A 17,950-nucleotide genomic window follows, 5' to 3' on the forward strand; every position below is an offset into this window, starting at 1 on the left:
GATAGTCAAGGACTTTGATATTTTTTTATACCCATCCCCTGATCTGTGCCTTTCAACAACTTTGTTCCGGAGTTCTTTTGAAAGCGCCTTGGTGCTCATGGTTGAGTCTTTGCTTTGAAATGCACTACCCAGCAGAGGGAACTGCTGAATTTATCCTGAAATCATGTGACTCACTACAATTTAACACCGGTGGAGGCCACTTAACTTGGTGTGTGATTTTGAAGGCGATTGGTTACACCTGAGCTAATTTAGGATTGCTATTACATGGGGGGTGGACCCTTATCCAACCCAGCTATTTCAGTTTTTAATTTTAATTAATTTTCTACAAATTTCTAGAATATTTTTTTCACTTGGAAGTTGTGGGGTAGGACGTGTAGATAAATGAAAAAAAAACAAAAAAAAAAACGCATTTTAATTCCAGGCTATAAGGCAACAAAAGGTCAAAATTTTGAAAGGGGGTGTAGACTTTCTATAGGCACTATATATATATACACACACACACACACACACACACACACACACGCACACGAACAGGTAAGGCAATGGTACACGATCATTCTAAACATCTTTATTTTGAATTATCAAGGAACCTGAGTTAGATAACCCAGAATGCATTGTTGTGTATTGTACAGATATCCAGCATATGCATGACAACAACAAAGGGGAAGTCTTAGAAAACAAAATACACACACCAAAGTAATCAGATTTTTGTTGATTGAACTGGATGGTGCTGATGTTGCTAGCTGTTGTGTCCTCTTTCAGAAGCTACATATTTGGTCTTTGAAAGAATTAACAAAAAAATAAATAAATACAACACAAGCTTCCAAAAATATTGCTTAGTGATAAAAAGGCTTGTCATTTAATACTCATTACCAAGCAAGCAAGGAAAGTGCACTTACGTATAGTGATCTTGCTATTTAATTATACTGTATACAATTACGGTAAACAAACAAGAACAACGCCAATGCGTTCAGGAATATCACTGAAATGAATTGGGCCATTTCTTTCCTACCCTTTCAACTGCAGCTATAAAAGGCTGTAGTTTCTTGATCCCACAACTGTCATAAATAACACAGACATTTTTTTTCAAATGTCTGTATAAATAACAAAATTGTTTCAAATCTAACAAAAATCAAAGCTACCACCAGATCCTTCATATAGATACAGTTATACAGCAATCAGTCTAACCTTTCATATGCATATTTATGATATGGTACACACATATAATGTAATATATGTTTCATATAAAACATACATGTATGAAAGAAGAAACTTGAAAGGGGTGACACAAAGCAAAACATGGCTTCATTTTCGATTCATGCCACACATTTATTTTCTGCACGGGGCCTGTCCCAATCCTGGCATCATTGTTATTCTGTTTTATTGAGTCCATTGAAAGCCTCCACCTTGCATATGCCACTCTGTCGGTATTGCTGTGCCCTCAAGTCTTCTTGAGGCTGGTCTTGTGCTTCTGTTTGCGCAGGTGGGCCTCGATCTCGTGTCGGAAGACCAGCATGCCGAGCTGGCCATGCGAGGCCTCGTTCATTGCCTTGGACTGCATGCACATCTTGTACTGCTCGGGCGTCAGCTCGTCCACGCAGCGCTTCTCGTGCCACAGGTGGAAGAGCCCTCGCACCGGCGTCCGCACCACCACCAGGTTACTGTGCAGGTACTTCCGGTAGAGGTGCACGTCCTCCCCTCCCCAGCCTTTGATGTCCACATCAAAGCCGCCTGTTGGACACAAACATTATTTATTGCAATGTGTCTTCTTTGGAAAAGAGCTGTAACAAGAGTTAGAGATTTGGGGGGGCGCAGAAAGTCCAGAGAGGTAGGCAATAGGAACAGTTTGTGAAGTAAGTGGTTTCAGCACAGAGGCGATCCAAGTGGATTTTAAAAGCACATTGTATTTTGGTACTGTAATACAGAAACTCTACAGCTAGCGAGCTTGTCTGAATCTGTTTCTGTACAACAGAAGCTGTGTCTCTCTTTTAAAACCTTAAGACTGCAACCTGTCGGCAAACAATTGTTTACATTTAACGCATTTGTGTTACCTGCTTGCCTGCCTGACCACTGTCTGCTGCCCTGTCACAGGGGTTATCTTCAACACTTGGAAAGTGGATTTGAGTACATTATTCTGAATTTCATCATATTCAATGAAAAATAACTTTATTGCTTGGTTAAGTTGTGTACACATGAAGAAAATGGGAGTTTTCTTTTTTAGTTCCAGAACTTTGTTTTAGAAGATATGTACCCAACATAATTTACTAAGTTTAAAATTAGTTCCCTCAGTTCTAAGGTACTTTAAAAGAAGCAATTCATACAACATTTTTTTTTTTTTTTTTTTTTGTTTTTTTTTAAAGGTTAACGTTTAGTTTTCCTTCTGGAAAAAAAATATGCAAATCATGCACTGGAGCAAGTACTTGGTGAATCCGGCCCAAGAAATGAGAGAGTAAAATGTCTGTTCATAATACACTGAATTTTGATGTAATAAGACGACAAACAATTTGGCTCATGCCTTCATCGTTATAAAGCAGTAGAAATTATGCTGGTGTCTAAAAAATCAATTTGCAATGTGTTTTATGTACCATTAGATGGCAGTATATACAGGCACACTGTTCACATTTGATACATTTCTACATGTATTGATAATATTGGTACATTAAATTGTATGACTTGATCTTGACAGTAATAAACCATGGAGTAGGTTAATCAATTTTTGTTTTCTCAATTTAAATTTAATTAAAATATGAAATAAAAAATTAAATAGACGCCCCTGAATTGCTGCTCATTTCTTATGATGCAGTCCAATATTCTCATACAATATCTAAAGAATGATGTGAAACAAGAAACAATTAAAAATCTACAGAGGCGCATTTGCAAAATATACTGTACATCAGATTCTCCAGAGGTGTGTGTGTGTTTTAACATTAACATTCTTATAAAGGTTAACTGTGGTATACTATGGTAATTGTGTAATAAAGTGTAGTAACTTCAAGTACAGCAAAGTGAAATCATGGTAAACTACATGCAAGCATGGTAAATCACAAATACAGTAACTATGGTAACGCAAGGTAATAGCATAGTAGACTAAAACAAATCAATGTGCAAGTTTACAGTGATAAACTGTTATAAGGGTGGAGACTCTTTTGCCTGAACACAATTAGGTCAGCTCACCATAACAAAATTAAGAAACAGCAGGAAAAACAAGGTTTACATCACTGTTACATTTTTTAGTAATTAGCAAGTTTGTTTGTTTACGTAGAATTTGTCATCTGTAATGTCGTTTAAGTGGAGTTTTTTGGGATGAAATCAAGAGATTAACAAAATCTTCATTTCTGGGTACCCAAAATGAAGCACTCACTAGTTCCTTTTGCCGGGTCTGAAAGCCGCTTTCCCACAAACGAAGCCTTGCTTGAACATGTGTTATGAACGAAGTAAAAAGAGCACTATATACTAGAGGTTCTCAGCCGGGGGTCCGCAGCCCCCTAGGGGGCTTTGAGGAGGTTTCAAGGGGTCCTCCAAAAATAAACCGGAGAATGTGTTATTTTCCCTGCATGGTTATGACTTGCTAAAACCTATTAGCTTCAGCATGTCATGAGCATGTGCCGAAATTAATGCATTCTCAGGTTACGCATAGTGTAATACAGCTATTTCAGCAGAAGCACAACAGATTACAAAGCAGAGGAAAAATCATTGGAAACACATACAATAAATACCAGATATGGATACATTATTTATTCGACCATGCGCATCAAAACAACAAAACCCACAAAGTGATGATAGAGAACTTCCCTCAACAGGTTCAACCGTAAGGACTGAAGAACAGCGAGAGGTGGTGTTGTGAGTAAAAAAATATAAAGCCGTCATTAACCCTGAAAAATTAAGTAATTACGAAGACAGCTACTTGAATTTCGGTTTTATTTGTACTTGAAGTGGCGATATACCTCATCCGCAGTGTGTCATTTGTGCACAAGTACTGTCCAATGAATGTTTTAACCCCCTCCAAATTAGAAATATTTAATTACCAAGCATTGGAGTGAAAGGCTAAGGAACTGCTTGGTACTAAAGCCGCAATGAAATCCACAACGACCGCGGATAAAAAAAGCTGTAGTGTCATCGTACATAGTGGTGCACAAAATATCTAAGGATCTGATATGATTGCTGCGGAGATGATAATACCTGTGCCACTGAAATTGTAAAGGAAATGTTTGGAGAGCAGCAGGCCAAGGAACTGGCAAAAATACCAATGTCAAACGACAGATCGCTTTTATGTCAGAAGATAGTTTTGCAGTGCACTGATCGGCTGCGTGACAGTGGACGCAGAGCACCATTCCTTGCTCATGCATACACAGCTGAGATGGCTACCTTGAGGCAGAATGCTTACCCGTATATTTAATCTCAAGGAAGAGTTACGTACATTCTTAGCTGATAAGAAACCCGAACTTGCCAAAGTACTGAAAGATGACACGTGGCTGGCAAAACTAGGTTACCTTGCAGGCAAATTCAGTGAAATTAATAGGCTGAATAAAACTATGCAAGGTGGAAGCACTCACTTTATTGCCCAGCGTGAAAGAACGGATGCATTCAAAAGGAAACTACAGTTCTGGAAAGTTCGTGTCTGTTGGGGGATTGCTGATATGCTTGAGCTCTTATATGCTTTCATTCAGGAACGAAACATTGACTTTGACGTAATCAAACCACAGCTGGCAGCGCATCTGTCTGGTCTACTCAACAAATGTAATACTTTCCTGAACTCAAGACAAAACAAGCCACTACACACCTGTTGGCTACAAACCTGTGGGTTACAAACCCCATTAGTGAGAATAATGAAGCTAAACTCCCACCCATTTTGAGGCTACATTAGCCAATAGCAATATAGAAGACCTTGGAAAGCATGACATAGGGTACTTTTTATTTTCACTTCTAGTCTCTAATGATGAGCCACCACTGATATATATATATATATATATATATATATATATATATATATATATATATATATATATATATATATATATATATATATAAAATGTGTGTGTGTGTGTGTGTGTGTGTGTGTGTATATGGTGGGCCACGGGGGTGTGGCCTCAGAAGCAAAAAGGCTGAGACTCCCTGCTATAGGCAGTACCTGGTTCTCAGAAAATGCCTCTTGTAAAACACCGAGATAATTGAAGGCTTCTGCTGGGATTTGTGCATAACTTAGAGGTTACACTCTTGTACCTGTCTGAGTTGTATATGTTTGTGCAGGTATTAAATGTATCATGCATTTAAAATGAGATTCATGAGATGCAACATCTTGTTTTTCAACACTGACCTTGGAAGAACACACTGAGCCACTCCCAAGCGTGACAAGAATCAAAGTTCTTACGGAATTAAAGTTCACGGAATTAAAATTAAACACTTCCGTTATTATCAAACGGAATGGTAGACTAGTTGAGCAAACAGCTTCTAGAAACGTATTCGACCTGATTGAAGGAAAGGACAGCTTAACAAACTTTTTATTTTTTTATATTATCTCTCCCTCTAGTGATAGATGTCCCCTGTGATGTAAGAATGCTGATGTTTTGGTACGCTGTGCTGATTTCTAGTGTTCTCCGGACTTTCTTTGTTTTCTGTGCCTCGTTTAACATTGTAGGCATTCATACAAGTTTCAAATGTTTAGATTTGCCTGGAAAACTCTCTGACCAGGCTGTTGGGGATATCATCAGCATGCATGTGTTGTATTCTCCACCTACAAGCTCTAGCAGTTTGGTTCCATTTCATTATCTCATGTACAGGTTTGTTATCTTTTATATTGCACAGCAGCCAGTAACTTTTCCCTGTAGGCACAAGCTTACCTATGTTAATGAAATCAGATCTATATTGACAAGTCATTCCAAATCCAAAATCTCTCCAGAATCCTGTGTCTTTTTTGATGACCTATCAAAAGAAAAACATTCAACTAGCTGAAAGTGATATCACTATTGCAGAAACACATTTCTTGGGGTAAAATGAAAAGCAATATGCCACCTACTAATTCTGTATAGGTAGTAATAAAAAGGTGTCATATATACAAAGTTAATGTCTTGCTCCATGTATGAATATTTTACCAGGGACACCAATTTCAGATGCAAATTCTTATATGCTGGAGTGTTTCCAGGAAGACAGGCTGAGGCACTAGGCACTTGTACCCTGATACAATATACACAATCACACGAAAACAAGAACAGAAATATCTAGTCAATCATTCAGGAATGGGCAGGAAGTAAACAGTTTAGTGCAATCCAATGTTAAGTTAGCTTATTTGTCTTCAAAAAGGCTAATTGTAAAACAGATTCCCCATTCCACTGGAATTTGTCTGAAATCATTTGTAATAAGAAGCCAGTTTGATGTGAAACAGGTTTTTAGCCTTATTTAGTTTACAGTATTGTGAGGCGAGAGTGTATTAAATGGAATGTCCAGACAGTAATTTATGTGTACAGAAATAAAATAATTTATTTTTATTTTCTATACACAACAAAAAGGATTAAATAACAAACGAAAAACAAAATGGTGTGAGGGAAGGAGTGCAGGGGTGAAATCCAAAACAAACTGATGACTCGTCTTTAATTTGTCTTCGTGGTGATCATAAACAAAAAAAAGACAAAAGAAATGTTAGTATTTCAAAAAACCCGCTGCACAAAACCAGTATCTCCCTTCACCCGTGACTCCTCCTACTTTTACTTTCGGACCAACCCCGAACACAGTAGTACGTTCCCTTTAGTATGTAATGTCCCGCCTCTGTAGTCAGTGGAACACCAATCCCCAACCGACACGTGTCCTTATCCTTCACTTGACTCCAGTGGCTGGAAGTTACATACTCGTACTTCCGCCCCTCACCAAGGTGCCGCCCCTCAAAAGATGACTTTTGCCATGGTCACGAGATCTTGGTAAGGGAAGTCCCGAGTTGGTTTGATGCCACCTACTGTCGGGAGGCTGAATCACAGACCGAAACCCCTTTGACTCATCACAAGTATATTAAAAAAAAAATGAGGCTACATTTACGTTTTTTTCCCAGTACTGCAAAGACCAGGGTCTTGTCTGGCAGTCTACATAATTAACCCACTTACACTTAAAAACCTAAATAAAAAGAAAAGATTGACATTTACTATTAATATTAAAATATGGAGTAAACTCCTGAGTTATTTACCATTTACCAAGTTTTTTAACATCAACATTTTGTTTTCCTTTACTGATAGCTTAGCACGGTGGTAAATGCTTTGTGAATGTGACCCCTGGTTTGAAGAATAAATCCATAATAGAAAATGTTATTCTTTTGTAGTTTAAAATAATTTATACTACAGCACCACTACAATGACAAGGACTAGGTCAGTAAAGGATAAATACTTACTAATTGTTGTTCTATTGGGGGTACTGCATCATGATGGCCGTAGATTAAACCAGGATTGTACTGACTGAAAAGGACTGGATAAAAAACCTTTTTGCCTAAAAAAAACAAACAACAAAAGGTAACAGTTTATGTCAGCAAACATCAGAAGAATACAATTATGTGAAGACGGATGTGGGTATATAATATAGTATAGGTGCAGATAAAAGCAAGATCTGACTTTTCATATCTTGTTTTCTGGAATAATTATATGTACACCAGACAGATTTTTTGTTAACTCATTATTGAAAGGACAATTACATTTTTCTTTTAATATTTTGTTTTTACAAATGCTTCCTTGTACATGGTGCATTGATTATACTGAGAAGTCATCAATATCAGACTAATGCCAAGCCCAACACTTATGTGCGGATGGGTTTTCATATACAAGTTTCGTTACCAAAAAGTATGTGGCTTGCCAGCAGTCTCATATTAATGACTTGTCCAATGTAACAAACACGTTCACAAAATGGTCCTTCTGACTTTACTGTTCCCAGCCACACCTGGCTGTGCGTTTAGTCTGCAGGAGTTGAGAAACTCTGAGGTGAAGTAGATATCCACGTCACAGAAGAAGAGGAGAACGTTGTTTCCTTTCCAGGCCCGGGCACCCACGTCCAGCCCCTTCCCCCGCGAGAACTCTTCATTCAGCTGGATGAAGGTGTAGTTCTTGAAGTTCACCACCCTTAGTTGGGGCAAAACACATCATCGTTAACAGACTTCATTCCCATCAACCATCCCTGAATAATACTGACAGCGCAATGACTGCAGCCTGATTCACATCAACTTTCATGGCAATGCCATAGCTTTACTCTGTAAATGTTGCGTTTATTAAAGAGAATGCTTGCGTATATAACACAGAGGAGATAGCAAATGTGCTTATTAATGAGAATGATTATGTATATAATATAGAGGGAATTTTAGCGGAAGATATAGAAATCCTGTTTTTTTTTTTTTTTTGTTTTTTTTTAAATTATTTAGTGGTCGGCAATTAATTTTATTTTTTTCTCCTCAATTTAGTAATGTCCAATTATTTTTAAGCTCAGCCCACCACTGCAACCCCGGCGCAGACTCTGGAGCGGTGAAGATGAATACACGCTGTCCTCCGAAGCACGTGCCGTCAGCCGACCGCTTCTTTTCACACTGCAGGCTCACCCTGCAGCCACCCAGAGCTACAGCATCCGAGGACAACCTATCTCTGGGCAGCTTACAGGCAAGCCCGCAGGCGCCCAGCCAGATCACAGGGGTCACTGGATTTTAATGTTTGCTCCTTTACTTTTGGAGTAATATATAATAAAAAAGAAAGATGTGAGAGAGCGAGACCAAGTGAGAGTGAGAGGGTGGGTGGTTACTGAATACTTACAATGGTTGATATTGAATAAGACAGATAGATAAACACTTAATGTATAGCTACTGAAGAACGGTGACATTGAGAGACTGAGGTAATACATCATAGTTGGTGACTGAATAGCAGAAGAGAGAGACAGAGATGGATAGGAAGGAGAGTATCTTATTATTTTATTTACTGTAATGTAGCAACAGTACAGACATACCCTGATCTCCTCAGCATCACTTCAGCTGAGGGTTTGCATTTTAAAACATAAACACTATTTAACATTATTAAAATATAATAACATCAGCTACATTTATTAATGAATCCCCAAAATAACCAAAGCATAGGATTTACGAGTTTAACGGTTCCTGACATGTTTGAAAAATCAACAGGTTCTCGAGTAGAATAGTCAACAAAACAATGGGAATTGCAAAACGTTACTTGATGGAGTCATGGCTACATGATTTGTGGGAAATAGATCGACGCACTGAAGTTATTTTTTTTCTTTGCCGCCATAGGCAGAATTCTGTTTAAGCCTGGCATGCCTACTTATCATGGTGTGCAACCCAAGGTCTTCTAAAGCTGTAGTGATGAGGCTGTCAGAAGTCTAGTGGCTTTCCAATGACTGGGTGCTGCTAGCTATTTATTCCTCAATTAAACTCCTGAAACACTAATGCCTAGAATGACTTCCCGTAGTTTATTTTTCAAAGTGGATGCTATTTACTTTCATTTCACTGAAGTGGAAAAACACATTTTTATTTTAGTTCAATTTACTGTAAGGTCTCTAAAGGTCGTGTTGTTTCATTCTCATTTTGTAACTTTACAATATTTATACATTTATAAACTTGTAGTTTCACTGACCTCATGTTACTGTATTTTTTATTGTATATAGTAATGATAATAAGTGGCTTAAAAAAATACACCCTATAGGAAAACACTGTAAGATTAAATAAATGAGCAGAAGATGTTTACATCATCATCAAAATAGACTTATTACTTATTACAACACTCTTCAAATAGCGAACATGATCCAGACCCCTAATCACAACAACCTACTAACAAAATTATTACAGTGTTGTAGTACATTTATCTGTATTATGTAAGTGTAGGTAGAGAGTTTTCTATTAAAATTAGTACATGTGGCTACAACGATGTTGCAGTGTCACACCATTGGGCAGCACTGCTCTAGAGGGTGCTGCTGTGCTGGCAGGAATTATGTAATGCAAAACTAGTTGCCAGCATCTTAACTAGTTGATTGCATGCTGTAAGCTGAAGCAGGGACCATGAATACACTTCTGGTGCATGTCAATAGACAGACTCTCGCAACATGACTATATACACTGAACAAAAATATAAACGCAACATGTAAAGTGTTGGTCCCATGTTTCATGAGCTGAAATAAAAGATCCCAGAAATTTTCCATACGCACAAAAAGCTTATTTCTCTCAAATTTTGTGAACAAATTTGTTTACATCCCTGTTAGTGAGTATTTCTCCTTTGCCAAGATAATCCATCCACCTGACAGGTGTGGCATATCAAGAAGCTGATTAAACAGCATGATCATTACACAGGGGAACAATAAAAGGCCACTCTAAAATGTGCAGTTTTGTCACACAACACAATGCCACAGATGTCTCAAGTTTTGAGGGAGTGTGCAGTTGGCATGCTGACTGCAGGAATATCCACCAGAGCTGTTGCCAGAGAACTGAATGTTCATTTCTCTACCATAAGCCGCCTCCAAAGTTGTTTTAGAGAATTTGGCAGTACGTCCAACCGGCCTCACAACCACAGACCACGTGTAACCACGCCAGCCCAGGACCTACACATCTGGCTGTGGGTTTGCACAACCGAAGAATTTCTGCACAAACTGTCAGAAACTGTCTCAGGGAAGCTCATCTGCATGCTCATCGTCCTCACCAGGGTCTTGACCTGACTGCAGTTCGGCTTTGTAACCGACTTCAGTAGGCAAATGCTCACCTTCAATGGCCACTGGCATGCTGGAGAAGTGTGCTCTTCATGGATGAATCCTGGTTTCAACTGTACCGGGCAGATGGCAGACAACGTGTATGGCGTCATGTGGGTGAGCGGTTTGCTGATGTCAATATTGTGAACAGAGTACTCCATGGTGGCGGTGGGGTTACACAATTCCTGGAAGCTGAAAATGACCCAGTTTTTCTATGGCCTGCATACTCAGGAGACATGTCACCCATTGAGCATGTTTGGGATGCTTTGGCTCAACGTGCACGACAGCGTGTTCCAGTTCCCGCCAATATCCAGCAACTTTGCTCAGCCATTGAAGAGGAGTGGGACAACATTCCACAGGCCACAATCAACAGCCTGATCAACTCTATGCAAAGGAGATGTGTCACGCTGCATGAGGCAAATGGTGGTCACACCAGATACTGACTGGTTTTCTGATCCACGCCCCTACCTTTTTTTTTAAGGTATCTGTGACCAACAGATGCATATCTGTATTCCCAGTCATGTGAAATCCACAGATTAGGGCCTAATGAATTTATTTCAATTGACTGATTTCCTTACATGAACTGTAACTCAGTAAAATCTTTGAAATTGTTGCATGTTGCATTTATATTTTTGTTCAGTGTATATCCAGCAGCAGCTAAGGCTTCAATAGCGGGATGATAGTATGAGCTGATGTCACTGATGTTTCATGAGGAACAGTCTCAAGTGATACCTTTGGCTTAATGTAGGATTAAACCCTCAGTTCCCATGAAGGAATCCGATGTAATCATTGAGCAATGGTCAGGTATACATCTCAGGAACAATTTAAACACAGTCAGTGCTGCACAGGTTGACCAAGAAAGCTCATCACACCTGTCAGTGCTATGGTAGCATCCAGTTTTTGGACCAACCCCTATAGATAATTCCTTCTTATGCTTCCCATTTGTGTTGCTTCTCTGTAGCAAATAAGATTTTAGTTGGTATTGAAGGTTTATCAATATATTATTTCAAGTCACATTGCTAAAAAAAAGACAGAAAAAAATACAAAAGAAACCATATTTAAAACTAAAATGTGAATAGCTGTTATACCATTGTCTTCTCCTGTGAATTGTTGTGAAACCACAGAAGTGGACAAAGGGTCAAACACCTTTATAATTAGAACTTTAGCACCTGCACGATCTGGCCTCATCTCCATAGCAACACTGATAAATTCTAAGGCCCATGCTCAACCAAGTTTGAAAAAACAAAAAACAAAAAACAAAAAAAACAGTCTTGTCAGTAAGAAAAAAGCTTTTAACAACTTGAACTGCCAGCTACAACATCTAGAAAGCACCCTAATGACTCAATAAACTTTGAAGAAAACTCAAAATTATTGTTGAAGGACTTAAAAGACCTCCATTAGCTGGGATCGCCATGGAAAAACAGGAAAGTGAATCATTAAAAATGAATTAATGGACTGAATTGGCCTACCTGGAATCAGTTCATTTTACTGAAAGAATATCATCTAACACTGTATAAACACTGCAATCTAAATGAAGTATTTTCTCTAATTGAACAAACAGCAGAGAATTATAGAAACTATACTTGGGGAATGTAATAAATGTATATTTGTAGAAAGCTTGGTGATGTGAAATGTGAAAGGGTGGGTCATACTTTGCTTTATAACAAAAGGGCTAGTTTTAATCTTTCATGAAAGTAAATTGCCAGCTAAACAGCTATATCAATTACAAAGCAATCTATGAAATAAGAGGTGCTGAGGTTGTTTTTAAGAATAAATCAGTGGGTGTGAATTCTAATTTTAACAACAGATAGATAAACAATTGATTATGCTTTTGTAATCTCCCATTGACTAGTATTCAATGAATTTATATTCATTTATTTACTGACTCATATTTACTCAGACAGTTATACTGTTATGTACTCATGCTGACTTGGAAGTGTCATGTTATTGTTGAGACAGTTTACAGAGAAGTTAATGAAAGCTTGCTTTTACACAAAGTTAATGCCTACACCGAAGCTGAGATATTACATGACTATTGTTGCTTACTGAGACTAATATGCTGATTTGTGCTAATTTGATATTAATCTTCATTTCTACTTTTGTACCCTATTTTGTTTACAAACTTTTGATAAAATGTACAAGCTATAACAGTGTAGTGTGTTTTATTGTTTTTATTTCCATCGCCATCCTCGCACCCTTTCACACAGCCAAAGGGATCATGTGAGTACAACTTTCAAACCTGTCAGTTAAGAGAATGTTTTCATGGCAACGGAAACAAAACAAAGCAAATAAATAAATAAATAAATAAAGTAGAATAATGTGGGCAAGCTACTTAAAGAAAAAAATCTATCTATCTATCTATCTATCTATATATGTGTGTGTGTGTGTGTGTGTGTGTGTGTGTGTGTGTGTATATATATATATATATATATATATATATATATATATATATATATATATATATATATATATATATATATTTCTCTTTTAATGGGAGAACTGTAGTGTACTGTAAACTTCCCTGTGCTCGCTTTGTCCTCTCTATTAATAATATATGTGTATATATGTGGAAAATGTAAATAAAAATATTTAAGTGGAGATGCATTATTAATATTATTTTCATTCAGCCGTCTGATACCAACTGCAATGTATTAAAAGTTGTCGGCTTGTTGACCATAAAAAAAAAAAAAGTTCTACCTATTGCATAAAAGTGCTGCATCTGTTTTGTAGCTGCAGGATGCCCGACCTCTGTGGAATTATTATTATTATTATTATTATTATTATTATTACTACTATTATTATTATAAAGATTACCGGTGTAAAGCCCATATGATTATTGTGTACTATTATGTATGATTTAAAATGCAAGATGAGTGTGGTTTTGTTTTATAAATTACCTTGTGGAAATGCGTGACTGATCAGCTACTGAGTGTTTAATTAGCTGACAGTCAGTAAACCCGTACACAATGTGACTGAGGGATAATAAGTTAATTGCTAGCCAGTTAGTCCCTCGGTCACAACCATAAAAAAGCTGCAGTCTATCTGTATGGAGGAGAGCGTTAGAGGTGGGACGTAACACGTGAGTCTGAAACTAAACAATTGCTGCTATAAAGATTTGATTATACTTGTTACTGTTTGTTCCGGATTTTGTTTGTCTGTTTTGTTTTGGCCCTTGTGCCGTTTTGTTTCTAAGTCTGTTTGTTCATTCAGAAGTTTTTCAAGTCTCAGTGTGTTCCATCATTTCCTGGTTCTAAAAATAATAATAATAATAATAATAATAATAATAATAATAATAATAATAATAATAATAATAATAATAATATACACAGAGTGCGGGCACCCTGCCACACTGCCACTCCTAGAATTCTAAAGTTAGCAATTGCTTAACTTCTTCCAGTCTGCAATTACAACCTTGTTCTTGATCAGCCATTGTATTTGAAAAAAATGAAAGCGTGTAACACCAACGACAAAAATACCCAACACGTCCGGTATACAGTCACATGTGATGTTGACTTTCAATCCACGGCCACTGTAGCGCTTCAGTGCCAGCATAGCCTTTCACACAGGAGTTGAGATGGTTCAGTGCCTTGAGAGGGGTGGTTCAGAGACGGCATAAAATATGACGGCTCTGTGACGGTGTAGGCAATTCACACAGACCAAAATACCGAATCAGTGCCGGTTCTGAGCTGTCAAAACTCGTCTGTGTGAAATGGGTATTCTGAGGGCTAACTGAATTAAACCATTACAAATGTTAATTAATTATCTTTAATTGGGAATCTAAACACCAATTCTCCCTACACTGTATAAATGATTTACATGTTTGAATGTCAGCAATTTAGGATATGTAATTAAAGGAGTAATTTAAAATAATTTACTGAATAATCCACTCTTTCTTTCTGTGTTTTTAATTGTACCTAATTGTACCTTGAAACCACCTCTCAAGGGAAATTTTGCAAGGATTACTGGCATCTTAATTGAGAAATATGATTTCAATAAAACAATAAAAGAAAGTTCCCCCCTCCACACCATACTGGAACAATGACTTTGCTGTGGTCATAGCAACTTTTGTTTCCTGTGAATTTATTATTTTAACAAAAAAATATTAGAAAAGGCTTGTTTTTACTCAGCTTGCATTTCAAAGAAATCTGGCAGTATAATATTTAACATTGGTGAATCTAGTGCTTCCTTTTTGAATGACAGCAATGGAAAAAATAAAAAATCCATTCCTTTATGGTACACTTCCTATGGAGAAGCACAAACCAATTGTGCACTGCCATGCTATAGCATTAACAATGAAGCCAAAGTCCTTATGTTATTCATTAGTTATGCCCTTTTAAATAATAATGTAGTTTGTTATGTCTCTCTCTTCCAGGCATGAGCTGTCCATTCTGTTCCAGCTGCTTCTAAAAGCACCGTGCTGCCAAAAGATATATTTTGGGAACTGAAATTAAGCGCAATTTTTGTACCAGCTGTACATAACCACAAATTATTAAGCCTTTGCAGAGCAATAGTCTTCCAATTTTACGCAGTAAAAAAAATCATTTTTCAATTGCAATTGCTTTCAAAGGTATTTAAACAGCCCCCCTAAAGGGAATTAAACCTATGAATCTTATTCTATCATATTCTGTTTCCATGTCTGTTGGTTACAGATTGAAGAAAGAACTGAGAAACCTTGTGTGCCTACAGCTTAAACAACCTTGGGAAACAGACAGGACAGCCAACAGCCTGGTTTCCGAAGAAGTACAGTGCAGTGCACAGGATGTGGAAATAAATGTGTTTATTAGTCACACAGGAATCATTTTAAATACCAATAATTTTTCAGGAGCGGGCCTGCTAGTTCCCTACAAGGTATAGAAAAAACAGTACTTTGCAAAGGATTTATTTATGAATTGCTAGGTGGGCAATCCTTTAACATAGACCCAGCTTCCTGCAGATCAAAGAGAGCAAAAGTGTATTTTATGGTACTCCCAGCCTCCCACTCCTCATACAGAAACTAATGAGTTACAAGGGGCCTGGAGATCTGCACTGAAATTTAGATGAAAGACTTCAAAATAATGCTCCACTTGAGCCCCCTTCCTCTCGAGGAGTAATTTGTGGCAGAATGTACTGTGTCTCTATTATTTACAGTTTAAAAGGGGGAACGGTGTTGGATTGCATGTGGAAAAATGGCCTTGGTGCTTAAGTGGCTGGTTGTGGTAGGAGGAAAACAGGTTTAGTTACAGTACATAGGCCTCATGAAATAACACTGCAACACTGCTGGAACTGAGTTTTAATTTGTTTTATACCACAATACTGCATATATTTTCCTTTGTAAAAAAAAAAATATATAATCCATCCAATTAGTCGGCAATATATATATATATATATATATATATATATATATATATATATATATATATATATATATATATATATATATATATATATATACTAAAATTAGGCTCTTTTTGAGTACCTGACAGTTTGGGCGAAAATAAATGTTATGCAGATTCATTTGCAAATAGCACCAAATCAAGTAAACTTTTTAACACCTCCTTTTCTCTTCCAAACATGCAGTCTGATGGCTTTGAGCCTACTACCCGCACATGTCATTATCTGCCACTTCAGGACCCCCACTTCAGTCACTAACACTTAAAGGGGAACTGTACTCAGAATAACAAGGCTGTCTAAATGCTCTGTATATATAACAAATGCGTTTCGCTGCACCAATTTTGTTAAAAAGTAATTCATTATTTCAATTTTTTTTGTCAGCTTTCTGACTCAGCTGGAAATGCAGGCCGCCGCTATATTGGATCCTTTCTGGCACCGCTGTTACGTCATGTCGTTGACAGCCACCCACACCAGTGAACGTCGGCAGGGTGAATTATGTTCATGCATCAACAGCTTTAGCTAACACTGAAATGGTTATAGATTCATTTGCATTACAGTTCCCCTTTAATCAAAGATTCTGTACAGAGCCAAAATTATTTTCCTGGACAGTACTTTCATACCCATATACCACTTTGAAAGCATGACATAAATATTTTAATACATTGAGTGGATTAAGACATACATGCTAGACACAAAGCTACTTTAATAATTTAAAAAGTCATTAATGACAGGATAAAATGTCAATCAACAGTATTTTCCCTTTCAGTCTTGGTTATTGATTAAAAAAAAAACAGTTGCTTCATTTACTGAACATTCTGTAAGAAGGTTAGTGGAACAAATCGTAAAGCCGCACATCTTGAGACTGGATGCTTTGATCAGAAAACCACCTCCTCTTTTTGGTCGTTAACATGGACTGTAGGCTTTGACCTGGTATTTCTGTGACAAAAAATCATATGGCAGTGTGGCAGGGCAGAGCCCTGGTTGTAAATAATGTTTGGTTTCTGTGTTGGTGGTGGTGGTTGGCAAGGATGAGGTTAATTCCTATCCCTGCCAAAACACATGAGAGTGAACCATTACTGAATAACTGATGATTAATTAGACTCCAGCCACATGGGATATAAGGAGAGAAAATCCTTTGTTTGAGAGAGTTGTTGGGAGGGAGTCGATGAGTGATCAATGTGTTGTTTGTTTATGGCTATATGGATCAGTGAAGGTGAATGCCCATTAATATGACATTAATATTGTTTTGTGTTCATGACTTGTTGTGTTTTTTATTTATTTTTGTTTAATAAATGCACACCACAGCACTTAAACCCACAGCTACTGTCTCTGAGTCGCTCTAAACCTTTGCCATCCTGTGACAGCCAGTAAAAGGGTTATTAACCTTGGATTCTCTGTTGAACCATAGTGTTTTAAAAGAAGAAAGTAGAAACATCCAGAACCAGGAAATGAGGCTGGTGTTCAGTTATAACTACTTTTCTTGATGCTTCTATTCCATGAGTGACCTCATTTTCACTGAAAAGCAGCCATTGCAAAACCAACTACCACTATATTTGTCATCCCTATCTCAGAACTTGTGGTAGGGTAGTGTATAACCTAATTGGCATAGTTTATTTTGTGATAGCATAGTCTAATTGAATTAATATAACCCGCACCCAGTGTATAGTAAGCATGACTGAGCTGCCTTGTGTCGCACCTCTTGTAGAAAACGCATTTCTTATATGCCGCCATATGTAAAGTATATGTTCCGGGTATACAACACGAAATATACGTATAACATTACATTTAGTAAAAAAAATAAAATTAAAAAAAGTAAAAATAGAATGAATGCGTGTTATTCTTAAAACGGTACTATGGAATGCAACATTGCTTCTGTACTTTT

The 17,950-nt window shown here is 37.3% G+C and overlaps 1 protein-coding gene across 2 annotated transcripts in view; it reads right to left on the minus strand.

The window, feature by feature from the left end:
- Nucleotides 1-553: 553 nt before the first annotated feature.
- The window catches only part of csgalnact1a (chondroitin sulfate N-acetylgalactosaminyltransferase 1a), a 73,684-nt gene continuing 56,287 nt past the window's right edge, over nucleotides 554-17,950 (minus strand). For both annotated transcript variants that reach the window (XM_041235023.1, XM_041235029.1), the window contains 4 exons: nucleotides 7,909-8,087; nucleotides 7,370-7,464; nucleotides 5,838-5,919; nucleotides 554-1,731 (listed from right to left, as the gene is read on the minus strand). In XM_041235023.1, coding sequence (XP_041090957.1) covers nucleotides 1,442-1,731; nucleotides 5,838-5,919; nucleotides 7,370-7,464; nucleotides 7,909-8,087 — 646 coding nt within the window. In that variant the 3' untranslated portion in view covers nucleotides 554-1,441. The remainder of the gene's footprint in view (nucleotides 1,732-5,837; nucleotides 5,920-7,369; nucleotides 7,465-7,908; nucleotides 8,088-17,950) is intronic.

The sequence above is a fragment of the Polyodon spathula genome, chromosome 2, assembly GCF_017654505.1.
Source record: "Polyodon spathula isolate WHYD16114869_AA chromosome 2, ASM1765450v1, whole genome shotgun sequence".
Classification (NCBI taxonomy): domain Eukaryota; kingdom Metazoa; phylum Chordata; class Actinopteri; order Acipenseriformes; family Polyodontidae; genus Polyodon; species Polyodon spathula.